Source organism: Acromyrmex echinatior, chromosome 4, assembly GCF_024713525.1.
Source record: "Acromyrmex echinatior isolate Ae372 chromosome 4, ASM2471352v2, whole genome shotgun sequence".
Lineage (NCBI taxonomy): Eukaryota > Metazoa > Arthropoda > Insecta > Hymenoptera > Formicidae > Acromyrmex > Acromyrmex echinatior.
In genome coordinates this window covers 7,766,577-7,789,530 of record NC_141855.1, presented here as the reverse complement: position 1 = coordinate 7,789,530, position 22,954 = coordinate 7,766,577, and the positions used below count along the sequence as shown (strand labels likewise).

Genomic DNA, 22,954 nt, shown 5'->3' with positions numbered 1-22,954 from the left:
AAAATGTATGTCAGAAAATATTAGGTGTTGGAATTAATTCGTAGCGTTTTACAAGTGATGGGAAGTACTTTCATTAATGTATTTTTTAATGCTCATGTGAAATAAATAACATTCTTTCATTAAAAAACGCTACGAATTAATTCCAACACCTAATATATAAAACGCATCCAAAAATGCGCACAACATTAAATAAAAAATTAATAATTTAAAAATAGATATAATCTAATTAATCAAGTATTATTGACAAATTTAATTTTTAAAAACGCTTTTAAAAAATTACAGTATAAAATAAACTTAAAATAAAAAAGCTCAGATATTAAACAAAATCTTTGCGTACTCAAATCACATTTGCTTACGCAATTAAAACATTTTGTATGTGTTAAAATCGATTCTTGTTAAAATTTTCATGTTGATTTTAAATATATCCAAAGATTGATTTAAAAATGTGATTTTGTGTTATATTAAAATATTTTATGTTAAATTAATATTTATTCTTATTGTTAAAATAATATAATTTATAAGTGAGTAAACAAGTAACATAGAAATAATATATTTTCAAACGTAATTCTCGAATAAATGAATAAAATGTATATGTTAATTTAATATGTTATAAATGTTAATTAAAGAAATATGTGTTTCGATAATTTGCTTCTAAATTATTCCAGTGTTATATTTTTTGTGCTAACTTTTTACATAACATCTGTGTTGCTAAAATATGAGATTTGACCGAAAACCAAAAATATGTCCTAAAATATGAGATTTGACCGAAAACCAAAATCCATAAGAAACATGCATTCCTTTAACAGAAATTTTCTAACTATATACTTTTCATTTGAAAGTATGCTAAATTTTTGTTTTATGTTGTAACTTCTATATGTCATATTTTTCTTTGACATTTTTCTTAAAATTGTGATCTGATAGCCAGCATTTATCAACGAATTCGTGCGTAATAGGTAAAAATACATTAAATGATTATTCAAACTCGTGTGACGATACTTTCATGTGGCATTAACGAAATTAAGCAAGAAAATTAGTTGCCGGTGCTATAATGTCTTGAAAATTTTCAAAATCATTTTTTAATTTTTGATGCTATCTATCATATAAATATCGATCTTTTCAACACTGTCTATAGATGATAATAATCCATTTGTGGGTAAAAAAGAATAGTACGACATTATTTCGATATATTGTATATATAAATTTTTTTCAATTATTGTAAAAATAGACTTCTATATCATAAAAATCAAAGCAAATGTATTATTAATAAAAAATATTTTATTCATTACGTATTTATTATTTAATTATATTATTTCATTTATTATTCAATTTTTTTATTCATTATTTAATCGTTTATTAATTATTTAAATCAATTCATTATTAATAGAAAAGTTCTATTAGAAACTGTTGTAATTCAGCTAATTAGTATTAAGATTTTTACGAGATTCATAACAAGTAAGTAAAATTTTACCTTTCACATGATTTCTTCTACCCGTAACCAATGAATTCTAAAAAAATGAGCGCTATCTTTCTTTTATATGCCACGTTCTATTGTTCCATAGCAATCTCACGGATATATATTGAAGAAAATATTAAGAAAACATCAAAGAAGTTTTAAGAAAAAAAAAATCCTCAATTTAAGATTCTATATAGTTATTAAAAATTTATAATTTTTGAGATTGCACAAATTTTGTAATTTATATTAATCTTTTTTACTCATTTAGAGTATTTGTTTTGTCTGTCCACATAATTTTTTCCAAATTTCGACGTTTATAATACATTTTGGCCGCGTTCGATTTAGATTTTATCTTTGTTTTATGTCCAATGAATAATGAAGACAGAATATATAAGGGTTTAAATCGAACTCACAATCAGTCTTTGTATATAAATTACTCTATTCCCTAACACACACTGGATCGCGCATACCTATATGAAAAACTTGTTTAACGCATTGTCGAAAGTGCACACATTGTAACGACAACACAATGACTATATTAATATTGTTATTAAGAGCAATCCTTATTTAAATTTGCGCGATGATTATTATTAAATCTTTTACGTTACAATCATTATATGATATATATAGCTGCAAATTCTTGTTATTTATTTTACTATATTATAATATTCACATTCTAAATGCTAAAAATATACTTTAAGTTCGTTTTGATAATTAGTAATGATGAATAATTGAATTGGACTTATATATATATATATATACACGTTTTTTTAATTAAATATGTATGCATCTGGCATAAATATACACGATATACGTTTATAAGGCTTGTAGCAAATTTATAATTATGCTCTAAGCGCATTATACTTTATTATAATAATATTTATTTAACATTATTGTAGAGGTAACAAATGATATTAAATATATTATAATGTTATAAATATTATATAGACACTTATTCTTTTAACAAATTAATTAATTTTTTATTTTTATAATTAAATTAAATGATATTTTATATTTTAAACATTATTTTTTGTTTTACATTAATTCATACAATTGTTATGATTATGTAATCGATTTTATATGTAATCTTTCTACATTCTGGCATTAAGAAAAAATCATCAAATTCCTTTATATATCCAAATTCCTTTATATCTCCATTAACTAATAAAAAAATTCTCTTCTTTAATGTATTAATTAAATGCTTTTCAAGTTTTTTTTGTCTCGATTTATTCACATTGTTAAGAAATATTAGAAGTGCCTTTGCTTTTTTTTTAAATAATTATATTCAGTATTACGATTTTCACATATTTTAGTTCACGATTAGAAAACCATTTAAACACAAATCTTTGACTATTAAATTAACTATTAAATTTCACTTTCAAATTTTTATAAAAACAAAGGAGTATTTACAATAATGTGTGTTTATGTGTGCTTGTACAACATGCCTGTACCTTTCTATTGTTTTGTTCCTTTCTTATCAGAAAAATAATGGAAATATTCATTTACATCTAAACCAACTCTAGGCAGCTTTATTTTTAGATCTATTAGTAGTTAGTTTTATTTTATATTTTATATAATTCTGTTATTTTTGCAAAGTTTTTAATCTTAGAATAACATTTTTTTCCAGATATTACATACTTTTAAAAATACAAAAAATCAATTTTTTTAACTCTTTAAGAGATCCTTCAATAATCGTCAAAATATATAGAGTACACATAAATTTATTACAAAAAATTTATTGTATATTATTTTATATAATTGTAATTTTAATATTATAATTTTGCTTTATATAAGAAATATAAATTAGTAGAATTCTCTTTTTGCATTAATAATTAATTCAATAACGACAATAACATTTAATTTTGGATCTGCTACATTACAATGAGAAAACAAAAATGACTTTGCCGGATCATAAAGTTGTCTTGTGCATTACAATTTAAGTAATTGTTATGCAAGAACGGCGTTGATTGCAACTACATTATTTAAATTAATTTCCTTGTTAGCTTCGATATCGACTATTGTATGTTTATAGCTTACCATGTAAAGATAAACCTTCGTTTTAAGCAGCACATCTTAATTCACGAGAATACAGATGATTTGTTCACACTATCGACACGTGCGTCAACAAATTGTTAACAATTGTATAAGAAAAGAGTTGCATTGCAATAAAAAAATTACAGTTTATAAGAATATTTTTACATTTAACAATGTTTATATTTTTTTATATTATTTTTATGATTTTATATTAATTTCTTTTATTACCTTATTACTTTCTGTAAAATTTAATAATTGTATTTACTGCACAATTTTTAATAAAAATCTTACTTCAGAACTTTTTATTTAGGTTTATTCTAATCTCGTAGTATGTCTTATTTTCTGTCTCTTTTATTATATTGAGAAATTGTGATATAATAAGAAAAATCATCCTTATATAAAAAAATTATTTATTATAGCTGAAGAAGGCTTAAAATCTTTATGACAGCATCGACAAACTGATCAACAAAAATTTTATATAAGTAATATTATTTATACTGCATGTTATTTTACATGTATAAGCTGTAAAATCTTGTGTAATGTGCATACCTATTTTTAGTCTGTAATTACTCTGTGAATAGTATAGAGATAGCATAATGACCTATGTCTCGAAAATATATGAAAATCAATATATTCTTAATAATCTCGTAAATTTAAGTAATATAATAATAAATAATATAATAATGAAAAATTACAAAACTTATAAAATTAAACAGACTGGTGTGATTAAGAAAAATAATACTTTTTGTGTAAAAACAAATAAATAAATAAAAAGTTGTAAAATATATATAATAAAAAACAATTTACATTGCACTTTTATATATTATAAAAAGTTTAATAATTTTTAGAAATTTTTAGATGCTTATAAGTAAAATACATCGATTTCTATTTATAAAATACTTATTTTATAAATAGAAATCGATGTGTACTCTTTAAAGTAATAAAATTCTCTTTGTTTTGTCTTTGGATTATATAATTATTGAATTTGCATTGGTTTAATTTTATCTGTGTAATTATCATTCAAGAATATTCAAATCAATATTCATAACTCTTATAAGTACAGTTGTGATTTAAATTAATTAAAATTTATTAGTAAATCAAGATGAAAATTATCGCTTTAATAGCTATTAATAATTGTTCTATTCTCTACGCGCGCGCGCGTAAAGAGTTTGCCTATTTTAAAGAGATAAAGTCTTCTAAAATTTAATAAATTGTTTATATTTGTAAAATATATTTTTAAACTTTATTAAAGTTCGCAAGATTAACCAAATTATACAATAGTAAAAAGGCAACACATATTCTAAGAATAGAGTATAAGTAATCACGCAGGTAGAATTTTTTGGACTTTTTTGGTATAGAAAAAAGAGCTAAATGACAAAAGCAGAGACAAAGGAGAAAGACAAAGAGAAAGAGAAAGAGACAGAGAGAGAGAGAGAGAGAGAGAGGGAGAGAGAGAGAGAGGGAGAGAGAGAGAGAGAGAGAGAACTTTAAACTTATAAATAAGAATTGGATCAATTTTCTAAATATTTTTCCATATAGCGTTTTAAAAGTACAAATCAAAAAATATATTTATTTGTCGAATGTAACTGAAAAAAAGTATTAAAAAATCAAGGAAAAGAAAATTTAGAGATTTACTAAAAGAAAAAAAACATAAGGTCTATTTTTTATTGCTGTACTCTGAATTGGTGCAATAAGTTAAAGTGAAACAAACTTATACTTGTATACTTATTTTATTTCAACTTATTGCACTGTGTGTACTAATTCAGAAAGTGCAGCAATAAAAAACAGATCTATAATTATATTCAGTTAACTTGCGATTTTTATGTGTTTATATTTGTTGGACTATTTAACATATATTTTGCGAAAGAATTCTGCTATCTATAGTTAATATAATTAATTTTTAATTAATAATCAAAACTAGATAGATTTCTATTGTTGCCACCATCATTGGATTGCATTCAAATCTTGACAAATCTAAAATTCATTGCCATTCCTTGATAGTCATCTTTCATTGTGTCCTGCATCTTTGAAAGGGCAAGGCATTTATTTAACGCAGATCATTCCTGACCAGTATGCTGTCTTGTATACAAAAAAGAATGTGTAACATGCATTATTCATAATTATTCGCATGCCAACGAATTGAAGTTTGCGCGAATCCGTTTGCAAGACATTGAAAGGCAAACCGTTTACAGTCATATAAGTAACTTTAATATATATTACTTTCTTATTAATTTCTAACAAATAAAAAATAAACAATAAAAAATATAAAATATTAAAATTTTGAATTACGATCAATTTTTAATAAAATATTTATGTATTCTAAGATTGTCAAAATCAAAACTATGTATATACGCAAAATTCATTTATTTCCTAAAATAATTTAATTGAATCATTCTCTTATCTAACATTTGCATCAGCCATGTTTTTGATAAATTTTAGTAATAAATAAATGATGAATGACAATTTCTGCGCGCAGGCGCCATTGCTATCAAGCCGGTCTTTGGGAGTAAACAAAACTGAATCCTGCGTGTGGTTTCGATCAGTCAAGCGGTAACTCCACTCGTCGAAAGAATCTCCTGGCACTCTTATAAAACCCTCATATTTATTTTCGATCGAAAGGCTTGCAGGTTCGCGTCGTCGATCGTTGACTCTCCAGGATTTCCTACGACGAGAAGAGCGTGACGAGTGATCGGCGTTGCTTATTATAATACGAAAATCAAATTAAAATTTTGCGTAATAGACGTTTCAAAATTGTGCAGAGTTATCATCTTGAAGAATTTCTTAGAGGGCATAAAACGGCGAAGAAGAAATTGGAAAAGCTTTGAAAATTGAATATATATATATATGGAGAAACGGTGATTGTTGTGATTTCTTAAACTCACGGTTTCCGGATTTCAATTTATATTAGGTACAGAAAATTTAATTGAAATTAAAAAAAATTATAGAGTAAAATTATAGAACTTAAATAAAATTATTAAGAATCGTAAATATATATTTTACAATTTTTATAATATACAATGTTTCATAAAATAGGCTTTCTTCGCTGTTTCATACAGTTGCTCGGAATTTTTACGCAATGCTTAAACTTTTTATGCTTATCATAAAATTTCACTGTTGTAAAATTAAGCTATTAGAAATAATATTCTCAAATATGTATATTAAATTTTTATAATCTTTATTATCTCCAGATTGCTTTATCAATTTTATGAGATTAATAAATTTTAAAATCTTTCTCTCTTTCTCTCTCTCTCTCTCTCTCTCTCTCTCTCTCTCTCTCTTTCTCTCTGCGTTTTACAATCCTTTGTTACTGAAAAATTTTTATATCCATAATTCAGAGCACTTTCAATTTTAATCTTCTGATCACAATTAATTATTTTTATTATTATTTACTTTCAAATTCCGATTTTCCCATTTTCTGCATTAAGTCACTATTACAAATTATGCACAGAAATGTAAAGTATCTTATTAATTTTATTTCAGTGATCCTCCTTGGAAAAATACTGCAAAAAAATATTGTATACATATGCAAGAATTATTGATGCAAATAACAACAAGAAATTGTACATTTTTAGAAAACGCAAAAACGCAATCAATTCAAATTGCATAATGTAATGCACTTGCATTTATGACAGGAGAAACTTCCATGCATCTTCTGTTCTAATGATCTGAAAGAGATGATTCTAAAATTCTGAAAGAGAAAAAGTGTATACCAAATGATCAAAATATGATTGATGTTAATACTATTACTAAATAGAAACTCGCAGTTGCTTGCGAGGAAGATGAAAATTGAAACTGGCATGTTTTAAAGAGAAATTACTTTTACATTGAATTATAATTAATGTAAGTCAATCGGCAAGGTCAAACAAGTCTGGATACTTTATTAGATTAGTTCTTTACGTCATATTAAGATAAGTTTTTCAGCAAAGTTGAGGAAATAAACGATAGGTGAAATTAAATTCTTAAATTCATACATACTGCAATCATGTTGGCGGATAACGATACCTTGTCAACTTTTGCGTTTAATAAGACAATGATGACCGACGTAGTGACAAGTGTTACACGAAGAAAACATGTAAGTTTCGTGCCTCAACTTGTATTGACTCTTGTCTATACAACTGGCGTCATCGGTAATGTATCTGCGCTGGTCATACTTTTTCATCGAGACAAGGTAATTAACGAAAATGACATCATATATCATATATCATAGTTCATATTAATTAATATAATTTTTTGAATTATAATAATACATTGTAATAACTATTATTATTAATAAAATTATTATTAACAAATCAGAAATTATATATTACATACATTATGATTTTATTTTTCTCAAATAAAAAAATTCTTCTTCCTCTCAATTAATAACATAAAGTATATCTATTAAAGAATTACTTATTAGGTTAATTAAGTTTTCCTTAAAAATATATTTATCTTTAGCATAATTTTATTATCTTCTTAGTTAAAGATAAAAATAATAATCTATAAAAATTAAATCTGAAAAATATATGTATATTGTATTAAATGAAATGTCTTTAAGAATAACATGATTTAATTAAATTCCAGAAATGTTTAAAAGTTTAGTAGAAAAAAAACGCGGAAAATATAACTGAAATACTTTCTTATAGTTAATTATAAAAATATGAAGTAAATAACCGTAAGACATTTGATATTGATATGATAAGTCGGACAATTAAGTTCAAAAAATTGATAAAAAGTTAAATCTTTTTTTAGAGTGTTTTGGAATCTTTTTTTTGTAGAAAAATAATAAGTATAAAATTATACTAAATATATTTTAAACAAGCAAATAATAAATGGTCTAATATTTATTTAAATAAAATATATCAATAATTTAATATAAAAAATATATTTCTATTATGTATAATAATAAAAATATATTTTTATCAATTTAAATCGTTTTAGTGAAAACTTTTGTTATTTTTCTAATAAAAAATTGTAGAGTGATGTTATATATCAACTTATTTCATTTCAGAGAAGAAACCGCAAGCATTTACTGATGTTACGTTGTTTGGCAACCAACGATCTCGTAGCGTTATTGGGGATGTTAGTTCAGATGTATGTTACAATTTATGCGGGTGATGTGACATCTACAAGAATATTTTGCTCTCTTCGAGTTGTTTGGCGACTTTTTGGCCTCTTCAGCGGCTGCGTCGCCATCGTTATGGCAGCGGAGAGATGGTTAGCTTTAACTAGACCCTTTGTTTACCAAAAGGTAAGCCTAAGTTTAAAATAATATCAAGAATTTTTATTTTTAAACCGCATATGTGAGTACACAATCAATACTAGAAATTAAAAACGCCTACGAAGTTGGATCTTCATTACTTTTAAATAATTCAATTTTGAATTACTAATATATACTAGATATGTACTTGCATTATGCATATATACCATATTGTAGTCTTTTCGAATTGCGCACCGAATTGTTTTTCCGGACTATAAACTCAATTAAAACTACTCTAGTAATCGCGAATTAAATTGACAAGCAATTTTTGATAATTTGATGCTACAATCAAGCATCATATTTTAAAGATGTTAATATGTTGAAAAATAATATCGTAATCACTTACGAATTGCATATTGTTTATACAGAAAGGGAATTTGTTCTTTTATATAATCTAAATAAAAAAAATAAAGAAGTTATTTTACTTTATGTAATTTATTGGAAAAATAAATTTTCTTTCTCTTTTATTTTTAATGACAGACCGAAAGTCAACGCACAAAGCATGTTGCCAAAGTAAATCGCTTGTTATGATTCATGACATAGTCTTACTTACTGCGAACGAATTAATGCGTGTGAGAAATTTGTACACGTGCGCCATTCCAAAGCCATTTTACGACGCTTATAGAACGATCGTATTTTATGATAAAGATGGAATAAAAGAAGAAAAAACATTGAGCAAGTTAAAACTGATTTTTGTGAGTTATTACTATATATTGAGGAATACTAAATACTTTCCTGAAATGCTATTCCGACAAATTTTTATTAATAAATTCGAATAATTTCGCGGCTAATTAAGGAGGTATCGATCGCAATACGATAGAAACTGACGTCAATTTACACAGCGCGATCATCTTTAGACGCAGTATCTAAGATTGTAAGTAATTGGAGTTGATTACTGCTACTGTTAGGTCGCACTTAGGACAAATATTGTTAGGTTAAATATTGTTTTTCCCAAGAAAACTCCACCTAATTCAAGTTATTCTCCGGAATGATATTAAAGTAATAATGTGCAACCCACGTTATTTATACATTCTTTCATCAAAACGCGACAGGTGATAGATTAACGAGTTCCTAAATTTATATTTTTAAATATATAACTAAAAAACTGGTCTTAAAAGATTAATAAAACAGATCATATTTTCAATTGCAATATAGTACTTTTAATATTAATTTTAACGATATCGCTTTACGCGTAGATACATGAAACTATAATACAAAATTGCAAGCGAAAAATTCATAAATTTATCAGACACTGATCTGATATCTGGTCAATCTTAGACGTAATTTAATCCGCGAAATAAGTACCGTTTCATCGATTTTGAGAGCAGACGATTGACCTTGAAAATTACATAAAGATTTTGCGCAGAATGATGTTCTCAAAATTCTCCGTATGACGCAGTTTGTTAAAATAAGGCGTCAATGCGAACATATGTTATTTCTTATTCAATGCGAACATATGTTATTTCTCTCATATTTATATTAAAGTTGGTTTACTTAACAAAACTTCAATTATCAGTTACATTATTAACTTACCTTATCCTGATTGTCATGTGTTATGAAAATCATATGTAAGACATTATAAGATAATAAAACTTGGACGAATTGTTCTTTCGAATTGATAATTAGATTATCTTTTTTCTTTTTTATTTTTTTTTTCAAAAGGTTTCTGCAGAACAGAGAATTAGCAAATGCATACATCTAAATTATATATATTAGGTGTTGGAATTAATTCGTAGCGTTTTACAAGTGATGGGAAGTACTTTCATTAATGTATTTTTTAATGCTCATGTGAAATAAATAACATTCTTTCATTAAAAACGCTACGAATTAATTCCAACACCTAATAATAAAAAAAGAAGCAAAAACGAATAGTTATTAGACATGAAAATAGTATAAGATCTGGGATAGAAATTTTAAATCTAAAAAAATATTTTTATAATTTTTCTTATAGTTTCAACAATTAGTTTCAACAAGTAATTAACCAATTTTTTTTTCAAAAGATGTTTGAGTTTTTAAAAATGTATGCATAAAACAATACATATCCCTTATTTTAATGTTAATTGCAACATACCTATTAAAAACTCATCAAACTCGAAAAGAGACTTTGTTGTGTTTCTTTGAGAGACAAATTTAATTTTTGTTAATATTAAAACTCTAATTATATAATTAATTATATAATTAATTATATTCTATAATTTATGTTTGTATGAATATATGGAAAATTCGTAATCCAAACTAGATGAATATTTAAAAATTAATATTAGAGAATTGAATTTAAAGCTTTTACAATAAATCAGCAAAAGCATTATTTCATTCATGAACAATGACATGTAATCTTCTTATAAAATATTTTCTTATAAAAAATTATAAAATTATTTGTTTACAATTAAACAGAAACAGAAATTAATGAAAGTTTACAAGTAAATTTATAAGTAAAGACTATTAATTTCTGTTTATTAGTTCTATTTATTTCTTATTATTTAGTGTTCTTTTTTGTTAATTTATGGCAGTATAAATTAATTTTTCTTCAATCTGTAGTTATTACAAAACAAAAATTGCAACAAAGAGTCGATATCTGCATCGGTATGTCTCGATGTCTTAATGGATAACACGCATGTATCTTTCAGCAGGTGACGTATCCGGTAATTGTTCGTTGCATGTTAGCGCTTTGGTTGATTGCATTAACGATAACCAGTCTTCCGGTTATGGGCTTCGGATTGTATTATAAAGACAAACAATGCGTACGTTATAGAGAGGCCACGGAGCCGAGCGATATAGCTTATGCTTATGTATGGTTTATTTTTGGTGAGTAAATGAGCATATAATAAAAAGAAGAAATTAACTGATTATTAAAAAAGTAATATAATTATAAAGTATAATATAATTATAAAGTATATTTATTCACAATTAGTTGATTATACTATTTTATTAATTTTAATATAAACATATCTCTCAACATTTATATAAATACGTTTCCAATTTTAACGAAAAGGATCCAATTATAAAAAAATTATTTTCAAGTTACTGAATATATTCTAATTCTTTTTAAATTATAGGTACTCTTTTATGTTTGTCAATTGTCTGGTGCAACTTGGCAGTTTCTAGGGCTTTGAGTAAATTAAGTCATCGTACAGTTGCTCTTGGGAGAATTTCCAGAGCCTCATCAAGGGCAAAACCTTTACTGACTATAGCCGGAGTACATACACCACATCGATTAGAAACAGTTACAACTGAAGAAAGAGCATTCGCAAGACTTATGGCTGTATTATCAATATCATTCGTTATATGCTGGATGCCATACATGGTAAGTTTATCGCCTTAATTAATTTATGATTATATAGTGTAAACTTATGACAAAATTGTGTAAAAACAATAATTAATACTAATAATAGATAAACATAAAAAATAAAATAATAATTAAAAATACAGTAAAATAATAAATAACGGAAAACAAATTTTACTGGTAAAATAAATTAATATAATAAATAAATTAATATTAATATCTTTTGTTTCTGCGGCGTATATATCTTTCTGTTTTTTATTATTTTTTATATTTAAATAAGTCATGAATATATGGCTGTATTCGCGGAGCGCACTATCAGCGTTATTGAATCATTCTATTCTTGTTTTACATAATAATGAACAATAGTGCTGATAGGTCTCTACACACAATAGTTCTCTTGTAGTTAAAGGGGAGTCTTTGAAATATAAATTCCTGCCTCTTCCAGTTATATTCTTTTTTATTATTTGTCGCTACAAATATAATATGACCAAATTTTGTCGGGAATAAACTCTACTTTCGGCAATTCTACGAGGGGATCGCGTGATTTGCTTACTGAATACTATTTTAAGCCGATGTTTTCTGTTATATTTACGATGTTTCTCCATTTTCATTTTTTAATAGTATTAAGAGGAAATAAATAATTTTTATAACGAAATGATTCTTGAGATTGCTATACGCGGTGTGAAAAATATCTTGATGATATATTGAATTTTTAAAAAACTATTTTATAACAAGATATTTTTCATATAAAATGTTTTTATCAGAAAAATATTTAAAGATGAAATAATTAAAAAATTACAAAATAAATTATTGGTATAATTTTTGCATTGTAAACAGATAACAATAAGAAGAAAAAGAAAAAGAAGTAATAATAGCAAATAATAACAATATGATAATAAATAATATTAAGAATATGACAATACTAAATAAAAATTCTCATACAAAATAAATGAATTGAGATTTTTCTAAATAAATTGATTGACTTACAGCAAGTATCTTCTTGCCGGAAACGATGATCATTATTATTTATTACATCTAACCAGTACAGAAATATCGCGCGCTTCCGCTAAAAGCGAAGGTCGACAAAGATAAATGATCAATATTTGAGAATAGTTTCACGTACGAGCCATCGAGACATCCGCGAGCCAATATTCTGATCGTCTCTGAATTGATTTCATCCTGTTGATGACGGTTTTGTCAGGTGATAGAAAATTTTACACGCGCGGAGTAAATTAATTAGCAAAATAGATACATATGACAAAAGAGAGACATAATTAAACATTTTTTATACGAATTAAAGACGATTATTGTATATATATATATATATCACATTTTATAAATAAAAATTTTATAAGAATAGGTTTAATACCACAATTGAGAATATCTTTCCCTGTCTTTCTTTGTAAGAATAACGTTCTACCTACAATGATTAAATTAATTTTTTTATTATTTAGATTAAATTATTAAAATTTAAATTATTAAATTCTGTTTATTGTCTTCTCTAGATTTCCATTCCATTGGCTCAATTCGCGATGCATTTACCTAAAACGGCGGTCACTGTAAAATGCATTCGAATTTTCCACATCATAGCCGATATTCTTTTATGCATTCACTTCACCCTGGATCCATATATTTATGTTCTTTTACGAATGCCCCGACCGAGATTTCGATTGTTGAAGCCCCTCTGTAGGATCTGCTGGCCTGATTCATCCTTTAAAAGCCGCTCCAACTCCTTTACAGGTAAGACAATACATGAACATTAATTAAAGTTTGAAAATTATATATCTTTAGTCATATATTACAGTTGATGTATTAACAAAAAAAGTATGTAAATCAAATTATATAATGCAAATATCAATTTACGTTATTAAGAGTTACTTCATAAGATCATCGTAGTAAAAAATAAAATAATTAAATATAATGAATATAATAAAGTAGAAAAAAATAGGATTATAGTGTTGATAAGAGAAAAAATAAAATTAAAATTAGTAAAAATTAAAATTTACTGCAGCAACTGTCACAAAAATGATTTTATGCAACAGGTACGATCGATCACCAATGTAGCACTAATGGTCCACCCACACCAAATACTGCTCCATCAACTCCAGTTAGCGAAGAGCACGATCTGGCTACAGCATCTCTCTGAGATCGGCCTATGCGAATGATCTTCCTAAAGCGATTGAAAAATCACGTGTAATCCACGCGTAAAGCTTCGAATCGCTTCAACTGGAAGACATTTGCACAACTTTTAATTAACTCCATTCATTTGCATAAAGCAAATGAAAGTGATGTTGATTTTCTGTACGCAATATCATTTGACTTAAAAATTAAATAAAAAAAAAAATTTTTAAGTAATTGGTATACTTAAATACGTTTATTTGTGCAAGTTTCTAGTCAACAACGAAAGTGCGAGAATGAATGACGGAATACAATTAATCGCGCAAATTACCAAAGTAATGTAACGTGACTTAATAAAAAATATCTTACTAAAAATTCAATAGGATGAGGATAAAAATGACAATATTTTGGAAGATACATCTTTTTTAATGTAGTATACGAAATATAAAGTTCATATACACGCTCTTATAAAAAATAAAAATAATAATTTAAAAAATTTTCATCAAAGTCACATGTTTGAAATTATTATTCAGTTTTGAACGCAATATACCGTGAGGGAGAAGTCTATTATATGTATTTCTATACTATATTCCATGTTGTGTGTGCAATTTAGAAAGTAGAAATATCGTATATTTGTAAACGACTTTATTTTAAACGAATATCGTTATTTGTACATAATATCATACATACATATGTTAATGTACTTTATGTATGTCGCACAACGTCACGTAGCACTTGCGCGTTTAACAACTTTCAAATAAACGTTAATCCGAAATTATCTAGATCACGACTCACCTTCCGTTTTCTATAACAGACATACATCCACGAATATTTTCGTGTACAAAAAAGAATAGAACGCAAACATACACTTCGCACTCTCTGTGCAGCATCTAAAATATCGTCACGTCGCGCCAATAATGATCAAAATGTAGCAAAGCGCAGCGCGAGATAAATCAAGGATCGAATGAAATTGAAGTATATAATACAAGTATACAATTATGTCGGCAGGTAACTCGCTGTTAGCCACCGATAATGTCGAAAATAAGTTACCGTCGAAAAGTCGAGTCGCTCGTAAGAAATATACACATCTCAAATGCAAGTTTAACTAAAATTTGTATATATATATGTCCGCGTATGCAGGATGTAACATTGTAGTCGCTTGTAGAGAAGATTGTGATTTATTATGATCGTTTATACTAATGTTGTATAATGAATTTGTAAGAAATAAATAAATATTTGCATAGATATATATGCTAACAATAAACTACAACATAACATTATCTACGTTAAAATTATGATTTATAGACAGATATTGATTGCTTTTAATAAAGAAAATTTTTTTGTTACATTTAATATTATCAATGTGTATATTAAATCAGGAAGAATAACGTCTTATATATATGACTTGCTTCTGATTTGATAATAATCAATTTCAATTATAGTTAAAAATTACCATTGCATCTTTCGTAATTATATATTACACTTGTTCTCCTTCTTCGCGACGTTTTATTAAACCCTGCATATTTTGGAGCTTGGAGCTCGGTTCCTCGGAGCTCGAAATTACACTCGATTATATATCATTCATAAACGTACATACACATATATTTTTGTTTGTATTAATTTGACAGAAAATTTATATAATTTGACAATCTTTTTCTGACAAAATAATCGTTTTTATGCAATAAACAAGTGCATTCTAGTTTTAACATTACAACTGATATATGTACAATAAAGAATTGGCGAATAGTAGAATGGAAAGATCGTGAAATTGCAAAAAACGATAAATATCATAATTTATTTAAAAGATCCTAAAAAGATCTGTTTGTTTTAAATACAACAAAATAATAATAAGGTATAAAAAAAATTGTGTAATATAAATAACAAATTAATTCTTAACATAATTATTCAATTTATAAATTTGTTATTTGCTTTTCACGCAAATCAACTCATTTTTATATTGCAACAAATTAAATATCGATTAAATCTACAACGCCAAGTAAGTCACTGCGTTCACACGGAATCGAAGTAACTGTTTGGCCGTTGCAATAATCGCATGATAACAAAGGCTGTCAAAACATTAATAATTACATACATGGTCTCGTATACAGTTATTTCGAGATTCATTATCATTTAATTATTGTCACAGGTATGTTGTATGTTTATTAAAAAGTTAATTATTTAAATTACTTGCGGTTATATACTCAAACAGAACAATAAGTCATTATGATATCAAAATGATGTCAAAATGGCTCCAAAATGATCATTAAAAGTTATTTTTCAATCATTTTCGATTTATTTTAATGTCATTTTGACGTTATCATGATTTGTTGTTCTGCTTGGGTAGACTTTGTTGCACATTTCTGTCAGGTTCAAATTCATCTTGAATTATAAATGTAATTTTAAATTATTATTCAACAAAACATTAATTATGAAATTTTATAGAGGATATAGACGATCAAATCATCATAAAACAGTAATGAACAATTCTTTTGGAATTATTTATTTCTCTTTGTTCCAATAGAATTATATATTTCATTATATATTTTTCTCATTATAAATTATGTAATAATTATTAAACTACTTAAAAATAAATTCAAAATAAATAGCCAAATAGTTATATCCGGACGAATTATTAAATAGACAAATAAATATATTCAAAGAATAAATCAAAGATTGTTTTATCAATGATTCCTTACTTAAAATAATTTTGTTTAATCAAATATTGAAAAAAACCAACGTTTGAAAATATAATCGTCTTTAAACATTCGTCACAGTTAAGTTTATAAATTTACAACAGATTTTCATATATTGTAATAATGATTATTTTATAAAGCTCATAGAAAAAAGAAGAAGACATATATGATGAACTTTGTGACAGAATTATCGGCACTTCTATTGGCTTGCGATCGTAAATTTGTTTTTACTGACTTGTAGTTTTAATTAGAAGATAATGAAGTTCACAAACACGCACGCACACAAACTGCACTTTTTACGCGCGCGCGCGCGCGCAGAGAGAATATAAACAGTCACTTCTAATATGCGAAAGCTTCAGATTTTTTTATTCCTCATCTCCTTTAAATCTATCTATTTTAGACTTCAATGCACTTGATGTATACGAACTCGATAAACTCTTAAACAATTAACACGAACACATCGAGTTACACCATATTATATCACGTACTGGAAATAATAAAGTACGTCGATACTTTCGCAATCAATCGACAAATGAGGAGCGAAATTTATTCTCATTTTTCTCTTTTTTTTCTTTTTGGCACTTCATTTGTAAGAAATATAGATCTCTATATCTATATCTAATTAATGTAGGCCAGACTTAATACATATACACATATAAGCTCGATTCAACGTCCAGGTACAGTATTCCATCGATTTTTTAACGTCGATAGTTTTTACCTGATCATAATTCAGTCCAAAATGGAAGATCTGTTTTATTTAGGCTGTGTTTCCAAAATTGACTGCCAATACTAAAATCTATACGTAACATAAACTACAGATTTTTATATAGATACTGGCAATAAATTTTAGAATACAACCTTAGTAACACTTTCTTGATTTTTTGATAATTTTTTTCTTTTACAGTTTGATTATATTTTTTGTTCCATTTTGAACGTGTAAGATATTAGAAAGTGTAGCTAAAAAAAAACACGCGCACGAATCAAACTAACCCGAACGATATAAACACCTAAAAAGCATCATAAAGACTTAAAAGAGATTCCATCCTTATCAATCTCATGAACATTTTTTAATAAACGTTCTTATAGACGTTCTTCGGATCTTTATATTGTTTTGAAATGTGTTATTTTAACATATGTACCATTTTCGAGACTATGTCTTCATGTGTATAGCAAACATACATTGACATCAAAAATTACATCAAGGATCGGATTTTATCATTTCCAACATAAGATTCGATCCCACAAAATTCGTTCGGTTAATTAATAATTTACCAAAGGTACGTGCTCAAGCTGTAGAGAAATCAATCATGTTTAGATCAGAGCTGGGATTTAGTTGCATATTTCGGCCGATTTTCAGCTTGGCTTCTGCCCCTCACTTCACCAACCCGCGCGAGTTAGTGAGGGATAGGAATCAAGCTCAAAATCGGCTGAAATGTGCAACTAATCCCAGTTCTGGTTTAGACTATATACAGATATCGCAAATATAAATCAAGATAAATATCTATATTTTTTTCAATTATTATTTTTAATGCATACAAAAACAAATTGCTAATAATTTAACAATGTAAAGGAAAAATGTTTCAAACGTTCAAATCTAAACATCATGTAACATTTTTTATACATTAATGTCCAAATAATTTCGGATATGTGATATTTAAGAAAACGAAAAAAAACCCACGGCCATCGAGCACTCATCGTTGGTAAATGATCTTGCGTCAGACCGACGTGACTGATCATGGTCAGAAATAGCAGATTCGCTCATAAATTGCACAACGATGATAAAGACAAATTCGTGATCGTTCTCGATCGGTCGGACTCCTGTACGAACCGATACTTCCTTATGTCTTGAGAGTAATGCAGTTCTCGCATCTTGCTCTTGATCCACTCGGCTAATATCAACCAGAGAACCTTCCCGCGTTCCCTGAAAACCCGGTGCGCCGATGCGCCCTGATCGGCCATGATCAGGCGACGACGACGGCGTCCGCCTACGTGCTGCACATACAACGATTCCCACGGCGTGTCATGCCGGTTTTCGTTTACCGCGACCCTTGTCTGCAATATAGATTAACTTCGATAGATTATCCTCTCCTATGATTTATTTACAATGTCTATAAATACAAAGATCCATCAAGATTGAACATGCTCAACTAATAAAGTCTTTCTAGGATATAGCATCTAACCTACTAACAATCTATCAAAATTCATTCTAGCGTACGTATAATTGTAAATTATAGTAGTGTTTAAAATTATTGATAATTACTGAATTTATTATGACATTGATAAATGTCATGATATCCTTTTTTTTATATCTTTTAAAATATCTGCTTTTTATGCTTTTAACAAAATTATAAAATTAATAAATTACCAAATGTCTTATAATAATCGTGGTAATCACTTAGATATTATGAAAAATTTCAATACGATTATATTAGACTTATTTCAATTTATTTTTTGCGACAGAATAAAATTATATTTTTATTTCAATATCTCGTCATGCTATTTTGGAAGCACATTTTTATTTAAGCGTGTCTTTGAAAATGACATATATGTATACATGAATTTCAATAAATAAAAGAATCTTGTTATGTCAAGAAATAAAATTATTTTAGATTTTCAGAAACAAGAACATATAAAAGAAAAAAAAAGATAAATAAAGTTTTATGACGTAATAAAATTATAATAAGATAAAATCACTGTTACAGAAATACAAATAAATATATAAGTATATAAGTATTACAAACAAATTGTAAACGTTTAAATCCTACTGGAATAGAAATAGATTTCATGTTTAAAATTTTGATAAAATAATGCATACTTACTAGAAGTAAAGTGGTTACTGTATCATCCTGAACTTTGTTCAGCATGATAAAAAATTTTCTTTAGTGTATAATATCAATAAAACAACTTCTAATGCAGTAGCCAATTAACAAAATTAAGCCGAAAAAGAAAAATATAAAACTGTCTTGATGGAAAAAAACTATACTTCAAATATATTTTTTTCAAATAAATAATAAATTTTCTATAAAAAAGAACAAATTTCTCTATAATACAAATTTATTCAATCTTCTTTCTTTTGTACACATAACAGGCATAAAAAAATATGCAGTATAATTACAGTGTGTCATATATGTTATTTAATGATTGATTTACACGATTATCTATTTTAAATTTCATGGCAGAACATTTGTATCTTTTATCTGGCATTTTTTTGGATGTTTTACCTGGGGTCGTGCTACATTGTATCACACTTTCCACAGCAGTAGATGGTTCGTGGAGTCCTCGCGACCAGCCTGCAACTCGGCCGAAGCTTGAGGTCCGCGGAAGTCCTCATAACCGTCGCCGCCGGATATCACCAGGAGTTTACCACGATTGATGTTGTTCTGCTGCGTTTTATTCGATTTCAATGAATAACGATTCACCTTTGGACGAGGGTCCGGTTTCGAGGGATTCGGTGTTTCTACACAGGTGAGAAAACGCACGTGTCCTGTGTGTCCGTGAGGAATTCCTGTGCAAAACATTACAATTTTATCATTTGATTTAGCAAAAATTTCCGAAATCTTACGATTTAGTGAATGTAAAGCATATAAGTTTCAATCTTTCAAATTTTTAGTCGCAATTTCAATAAATTAATTGTTAAAAATAATATCTCGTGCAATTTGTTCTCAAAATCTTTATAATATACCGATTAGTTTCCTATTTATGACGAAATTTTGATACACATATGTATCAGTTATATATAACAAATCTGAGAATAATTAATATTTTAAATAAGATTTGTTTTCAAGTAAAGAAGGAGTATCAATTCGATTACTTAAATAGTAATTTTTCGGATTTAATAAATTTCTACTCTAGGTTTTTTTCTACTCTAGAACTTAGAATGTCTTCTTCTCATTTCTAATTATGAATGGGAAAAATATTTTATAAATCATATCTTTTATTTTTTTTTTTGAAGAAAGTATATACAAAATACTTATTTATTAAAAGTTATTAAAAATAACATGTGCAGTTGTGAATAGAATACTTCTTACATATTTTCTTTTTCTCAAAAATCTTGCGAAAATTTATTTTCCTTGTATCAAATATTTTATCAAAAGTATGATTAATAGAAATGACAGAAATTGCATGGTCATAATAGGGAGAAAAAATATTGTGACAGATAATTGCTCAAAGTTAAAAATAAGTTGTATTTTTTAATAATTAAAATTAAAATAGTAAATAAAAAACTTGTTAAACCCCCCCTTAGATACGCCCAGATATATATATATATATATATATATATATAAATATAAATATAATATATATATATACATGTATATGTACATAATATGTATATTCACGCAATGATGTATGTTTGGATGTACGCGTATGTATTTTAATACGATGAAAAAAACATGACATTGATCGATTGCTCCTGTATCCTTCCACGTGGATGGAGATCGCGCGCGATTTGGGGTGTCAGCCAGCTTTCTAATTATATCGCGGAGCAATAATAACGACGACACAGGCGATAGAATATGACGTCAATACGCACCAGTCACGATCGGTGGCTGCGACATCCTCTGAGTGGATGGCTTTATATGGGGAATTGGCACGGTGAGCAGCACGCCAGCACTCGTGCCGATCCAAAGTAACTCGTTGCAAGCCAATAGTGCGGTGACCCTGAGACAGGCTGCCTTGTGTTGCCGAATTATGTCATCACAACCTGCAACAAGTTTAATGCTTCCGTTAAAATAAATGTCGAACTTTATCTCTTGGAACTCGTTTTTAAGGTTTCTACTAATCAGTTAATTAGGTTCATATATTATTCATTTCAATATATTTGAGAGACAAATATGTCATACCTTCATTTATTTTAATATCTTGATGTTGAATAATTAATGTTAAATAATTGATATTTTAAATTAATTAAATATTTATTATTTACATAAAAATTAAATTCTAATTTAACGAGAAAAGACAATTTTAAATTAATAAGAAGTTTACGAAATCCTAAATATACCATTAAGCTGTATAAAATTTTGTTATTTTAATTTATTCTTTTTAATTGACCCCCTCTCTTTATTTATTTGATTTATTCACACAGTAACTGGATTATTAACTTATTACAATTGTCCTTTTTAAAATTGTTTCTTTAAATTTATCTATTAATTTAATTGGATATTCGATTATTCAAGATTTGAGACTTACTGGCAAGCATTTTGGTAACAGCTGGCGCGATGTTGATATCGGTTAGGCATTCGTATGTACCGGAATGGAAAAGCCTCAGCACAGCGCTATTGTGTAAGGAAATCCAAACGCCTAAACCTCCAGAGTTTGCCATACAAGAAACAGCACGACTCGTATCGCTGCTTACAGTGAACGTGTGTTCGATATCCAGGGTATGGGTATTCAAAACTTTAACACTGTTGTGACACCCGCACCAAAGTTTCCCGGAGACTGATAGCATTTTGGTCACCGGTGATGCTACTGTCCCGACGGACACCGTCGTTGGATCCGGAGTGTTCCATCCACCGACTAGAAGCAAAAAAAAAGAAGAATCAAATAAAACAAAGAAGAATAAAATTTGATCACTCTCAAGATTATTTTATTGCTAATTACGAAAAAAATTATCAAAAGTTAGCACATACTATGGTCCCGAACGTAAACGGTGATGTCTCCGTTGGCAAGAGAAACGAACACCTTGTTATCCAAATATCTGAAATCACGAAGCAACCGCGAGAGTTTAGACTGTAATCGTGGAAAAGAAATAGAAATAGACATATAGAAATAGAAATAGTATTTCTATCTATCTGATATAATAATAAAATAGACCGGAACAACTTACATGATGCAATGTACGCTGCTGCCGTGCTGTATCTTCACTTTGTTTTTCTTAATCCGAATGTTATCGTTGCAATTATACACATGAATGCAGCCGTCCTCAGTTCCTAGCCACATTGTGGGCTGATTCGCATCCTCTTCCGTGATAGTATTATCAATACTCGATACATCGCCGCTCAGCGTCACACTACCTGTGTCTGCGCTTGGAATGTCGTCCGAGTCCGAATCATCAGAGCTCGAGCTACTGCAAAATGCGCGAGCAAAGATAAAAATTAAACAGAAGCAACGTTAAAGTAAACGATTCATTCTTATAT

The 22,954-nt window shown here is 27.4% G+C and overlaps 2 protein-coding genes across 6 annotated transcripts in view; one reads left to right on the top strand and one right to left on the bottom strand.

Annotated features, from left to right (window-relative positions):
• The first annotated feature begins 6,030 nt into the window (after positions 1–6,030).
• On the top strand, positions 6,031–15,374 carry LOC105152468 (prostaglandin E2 receptor EP3 subtype). 3 transcript variants are annotated; one of them, XM_087404997.1, is made up of 7 exons: positions 6,031–6,342; positions 6,968–7,655; positions 8,478–8,717; positions 11,354–11,531; positions 11,783–12,030; positions 13,515–13,749; positions 14,052–15,374. In XM_087404997.1, exons 2-7 carry the CDS (start codon positions 7,470–7,472, stop codon positions 14,153–14,155), a joined length of 1,191 nt encoding a protein of 396 aa, XP_087261123.1. In that variant the 5' UTR covers positions 6,031–6,342; positions 6,968–7,469; the 3' UTR covers positions 14,156–15,374. The 3 variants fall into 3 exon arrangements, with proteins under 3 accessions (XP_087261123.1, XP_011065096.1, XP_011065095.1); XM_011066794.2 differs by having other exon boundaries at positions 6,031–6,395; positions 11,357–11,531; XM_011066793.2 differs by having other exon boundaries at positions 6,031–6,395.
• LOC105152470 (rho guanine nucleotide exchange factor 17) overlaps positions 14,758–22,954 on the bottom strand; it is a 59,922-nt gene continuing 51,725 nt past the window's right edge. For 2 of the 3 annotated variants that reach the window (XM_011066800.2, XM_011066797.2), the window contains exons 20-25: positions 22,645–22,884; positions 22,448–22,515; positions 22,008–22,334; positions 21,352–21,525; positions 20,042–20,325; positions 14,758–18,872 (exon numbers count right to left, since the gene is read on the bottom strand). In XM_011066800.2, the coding sequence (XP_011065102.2) occupies positions 20,063–20,325; positions 21,352–21,525; positions 22,008–22,334; positions 22,448–22,515; positions 22,645–22,884 (1,072 nt within the window). In that variant the 3' untranslated portion in view covers positions 14,758–18,872; positions 20,042–20,062. The remainder of the gene's footprint in view (positions 18,873–20,041; positions 20,326–21,351; positions 21,526–22,007; positions 22,335–22,447; positions 22,516–22,644; positions 22,885–22,954) is intronic. The other variant, XM_011066799.2, reaches the window with a different exon arrangement.